We start from the raw sequence: 4,884 nt of genomic DNA, 5'->3' as shown, positions 1-4,884 counted from the left end.
ATTTCAAGTTCGATTTGGCAAACCTCCCCTGGAAAGACTAATGTTTGGTGCAACCTGTCTGAGAAAATTAATGAGCAAATGCCTAGATTTTATTTCATCGGAACTGAGAAAAGATGGCGTCTGCCACCCGAGAAGGACTTTTGGATGGATTCAGCATAAACACCAGCGTGTGAGGACACACTGCAAATAAAAGACTTACCAGCTGCAAAAGGAAAAAAAAGGGAGAGTCATACAAAGTTCACACAGTAGTATATTATTGCTCACTTCAGCTCGCCTGTGGAAACAACTCAGAGACTATAAAAAAAGAAGGATAATAACAAGAAGATTTAAAGAAGGGACTATTGACACTCAAGGCAGTAGAAATATGAGATGATTGGACCCCACTGAACTCGAAGCATGGGAACCCCCAACAAAAAAAAGTATAATTTGGCAAAATATTTGGACTTTATGATATGTATTTGTACAATTTGGAATATTTAATGTGATTTGATTGGATTGTTAAAATGGAAAACTTAATAAAAAATATTATTTTTTTAAAAAAAGAAATAGCCAATTTCTGGATTTTCTTTATCATTCTAGCTTCACCCTTTCCTAAGAAATGTCAGGCTTGGGAATACTTCTATGGGCGGAGTTTATTTGGATGAGAACGGGGAGCTGGCAGCTGACTTTGACATTGTGAACTTTGTGATGCTTCCCAATAATTCTCTTCATGAAAGGAAAGTTGGGCACATGGAGAGGTGCGGATCCCGAGACATAAAAGTCACAATTGATCGGAATGCCATTGTGTGGCCTCTTTCGTTTAACGAGGTGGGTTAAGCCGTTCACTTCATTCTGTAACTTATCTCAGGTTCTAATGATTCTTTTTGTATTATCCATAAGACAGTGTCTCAGAAGCTTATTGAAAAATAGAAAATGTTTACTTGGAGTTACAAAGTGACCCTCATAAAATGATCGAACAATGAGCAATGAAAGAGGGTGGAGTAGGCAAGGGAAGGGATATTGGAAAAGCAGAAATAGTCTCTTCTCATGTTGAGTACAGGAGGTCAGGAGACTGAAACCAGCATGCAGAAACACCGAAGAGCTGAACTAACTCTTTGCAGAGGTTATCGTGAAGTGCACTTTTATGCATGTTCATCCTAAATCAAGATCCAAACTACTTCTGACCTTCAGCATTACTGCAGTCTTGTTTCTTTCATTTAAATAGCAGCTCCTGGAGGGCTTGATCATGATTGGGACTGTGGTTTGTGGGGAAGGAGTTTAACCTTTTCATTCCATGTCACACCGCTCATGAACATTATTTCCAATCACCACTCCACTAGAGCTGCTACTTGGCTTGTGAGGGAATCCATTGTTAACTCCAGTGATTTTCCTTAGCTAGAAATCCCCCTAACTCTTGCTGCTCTGTCCTTATGGGTAGACCGTGCCTCATTCCAGATGTACAGAGATCTGTCACCCTGGAGACTTCAAGGTGATCCGGGAAGGAGAGGCGCTTTGCTGCTATGATTGCCTTCCCTGCATAGAAGGAACAATCTCTACCAAGGAAGGCAAGTGATTGCAGGGGAAAGAGAGGCATTCAAGAATGGGACAATGGTTCTATAGGCATTGTTGGAACTTGGAAGAAATGACAGTGGTGGGAACTGATTAGGGTGATGGATGATTCAGCAACCCACCCCAAAGTTATTTATTTGTATCATCATCATCACCAATGCTGATCTTTGTCATTTAAGCAAGATATAAATTGGTCATCCACTTACTGGGTAAGAATATTCATCTGACTAGTCCTAACATTTGTATTCTATGGTAAAATGGCTCTCCCACAATTCAGGAAGGCGACAACCCAGCTCATCTGCTGGGAATTCTATTTCTGGCTTGTGGGAGACCCCAGGCTCAGCCTGTGCCAGGCATGACCTCTCCCACTGATGGCCCGGCCTTCCATACTTCCCTTCCATTTTTCATTTGTAGGTGGCATGAAAATGTTCACTACAAAACATGTATTTTGTGGAATGTAATAGAACTCTTGTGGATATACGAATGATGCTAAAGTTACTCTTCTTCTTTCCAGATGCAGACCACTGTACCAAATGTCCAGAAGATCAGCATCCAAACAATGAGCGAGTTCGATGTGTCCCCAAGATTATAACTTTTCTGTCCCATGGAGAACCTTTAGGGATCATCTTGGCTTCTTTCACACTGTTATTTTCCTTCATGACTTGCCTCGTGTTAGGAATCTTCATTAAATACAAGGAAACTCCCATCATCAAAGCCAACAACAGAGACCTGTCCTACACACTCCTCTTCTCCCTCCTGCTCTCCTTTTTGTCCTCTTTCTTCTTCATTGGTCAGCCAATGAACACAACCTGCCTCCTCCAACAAATGGCCTTCAGCATCATCTTCTCAGTTGCTGTGTCTTCTGTCTTGGCAAAAACCATTACTGTTGTGCTGGCTTTCCTGGCCACAAAGCCAGGGAACAGGGTGAGGAAATGGCTGGGGAAAAGTCTGGCCAACTCTATTGTAATTTCCTGTTCCAGTGTCCAAGTTGTCATCTGCACCACCTGGCTGGGAATATCTCCTCCTTTCCCAGACTATGACATGCACTCCCAGCCTGGAGAGATCATCCTGCAATGCAATGAAGGGTCTGTGGCCATGTTCTATGGTGCCCTTGGCTACATGGGCTTCCTGGCTGCCATCTCCTTCACTGTGGCTTTCCTAGCCAGGAACCTTCCAGGGTCCTTCAATGAGGCCAAGCTGATCACCTTCAGCATGCTGGTCTTCTGCAGTGTTTGGGTGTCCTTTGTGCCCACCTACCTGAGCATCAAGGGGAAATACATGGTAGCTGTGCAGGTCTTCTCTATGTTGGCCTCCAGTGCTGGGCTCCTGGGCTGCATCTTTCTTCCCAAGTGCTACATTATTGTGCTGAGGCCTGATCTGAACACAAAGGAGCACCTGACAACAAAAACAAAAGATGGAATTTGATTCTTAATGCGCTTTTCCCACCAAGGGAATCTGCGTGCAGCACAATACTTATGAGAAGAAGCTATTTCCCTTTCAGGTGTTTATTATGAGCTGCTCTTGTAACTATTTTTTAATCTATCCAAAACCTAACATGTCATTTCCAAAGTGAATGCACAGTCATCCCAGGACGGTCAGAGGCCCTTTTGATTTAATGTCTCACTAAATAGGAACCCTTTTCAGAACTTGATTCAGATATATCCTCTTAATATGCCCAGGTGATCTTTATATCTGTGTCACCCTGACCAATGTTGCATGATCTTATTTTCCACAAATAAATTTGTATATGTAACATATATACCGCATGCAGAGTCTGACATTTTCTTCCTTTTGTGCAGAAGGAAGTGGATTTGGCTCTGTGTAAGTATGCTCAAGGCTGCACAACTGGAATATCCAGTGGAAAGCTGGATATGTTTCAAATTATTTCACTTTTTTGTGACCACTTCTTGTAAATATTCCTCTCCCTGTTTGTGCCTCTGAGTAAAACATAGCAATTCCCTTCCCTGATATATAGGGAAGTTCCACAGGAGGTTTTGCAATTCAGCATTTTAAACCTTAAACTCCCAATGTATTGCCTCTAACCCCTTATTTTTGTTTTTGTAGATCCTCAAAATAATCTGCTTCTAAAGGTATTAGGAAATTGAAGACGAATTCTGAAAACTTAGAGATATTCTATCTTCCATGTTCTTGAGTGGGAAGATGGCCTGAGCTAAAAGGGGCTGCACTCCTCTGGGTGGATGAGGTCCACAGCTTTGGGGTCCAGCAAGATTGTCACTGGAAGCTCAGATTTCACTGCTCACGTTAGTGCTTAAGACCCAGTGAACTAGCATGGGAAAGTGCTAGTGGATAATTAATAATAATAATAATAATAATAATAATAATAATAATAATAATAATAATTTTATTATTTATATCCCACCCATCTGGCTGGGTTGCCCCTGCCACTCTCTGTATACTTTTATCTTTACAAAGTTTACTTCTACGACCAGAAGAACTGTATTGTAGTAGATGAGTTCATGATGTACCAGCTTCTCTTAAACTTGTTGCATCTACTCTGATTTCCACGAGACAATAAACACTCTATACTTTGAACTGAACCGAGTGGCAAATGAGTTTTCTTAAGTAAAAAACTCTGGAAAAGGCTGACCAATAGAAAGCAGGAAAACTCTGATATTCTGCTAGACAGCAAAGCTACCACTAATCCCCCTATCATGGGCATAGGCAGGTGGGCAGGGGGCAGCTGCAGTGACTGGTTGCATAAAAAAACAACTCCTTTTGAAATAAGGCATTGTCTGGACCCATTGTTTAAAACTTTACTTGCAGAACTTTCTTCAAAACAGAACAAAAACATCAAAGATACATCCAAATAATTCCATGCAATACGGTATATTGTGTAAGTCCATTTTCTTAGAAAGAAAAGAAAATTCCACACAGACCTATAAGAAAAATCTCCTTTAGCCTGAGGTTGTTCACCTGGAGAACTTCATTTACATCCATACTCTCACAGCTTGGGAAGAAAGACTGAAGGCAACTCTCTTTCAAAATGGTGATTTGCAATTCAATACCTTTGTCACTTAATCTAAGGTTAAACACTCACATGTTAGCTACCAGAAAACAATAAGAGTCCATTATCATCATGTGCCCCCAAACCACATCCCTGATGCCAGCAGGGATCCCTTCTCCCATCCTTGACATTATTTGTGAAAGAAGCATTATGTTGTAGCTAGTAGAATAGGTTGTGGGGTGTGAGCGATGGGACTGCTTCTTGGGTTTTCAGATGTGCAAGGTAAAGGTAAAGGTACCCCTGCCCGTACGGGCCAGTCTTGACAGACTCTGGGGTTGTGCGCCCATCTCACTTAAGAGGCCAGGGGCCAG

The 4,884-nt window shown here is 41.8% G+C and overlaps 1 protein-coding gene across 1 annotated transcript; it reads left to right on the top strand.

The window, feature by feature from the left end:
• Positions 1–621: 621 nt before the first annotated feature.
• LOC309361437 (vomeronasal type-2 receptor 26-like) lies at positions 622–4,042 on the top strand (the record flags this gene model as incomplete). Its single annotated transcript, XM_081896431.1, has 3 exons — positions 622–807; positions 1,418–1,544; positions 2,063–4,042. The coding sequence occupies 3 exons, from the start codon at positions 622–624 to the stop codon at positions 2,971–2,973; spliced, it is 1,224 nt and encodes a 407-aa protein (XP_081752557.1). The 3' UTR covers positions 2,974–4,042.
• Between the last annotated feature and the right edge of the window lie 842 nt (positions 4,043–4,884).

The sequence above is a fragment of the Podarcis melisellensis genome (genome assembly GCF_964234715.1).
Source record: "Podarcis melisellensis genome assembly, chromosome: 2".
In the NCBI taxonomy this organism is placed as follows: Eukaryota; Metazoa; Chordata; class Lepidosauria; order Squamata; family Lacertidae; genus Podarcis; species Podarcis melisellensis.
Note: the sequence above shows the minus strand (reverse complement) of the source record. Positions and strands in the feature narration are given on the sequence as shown.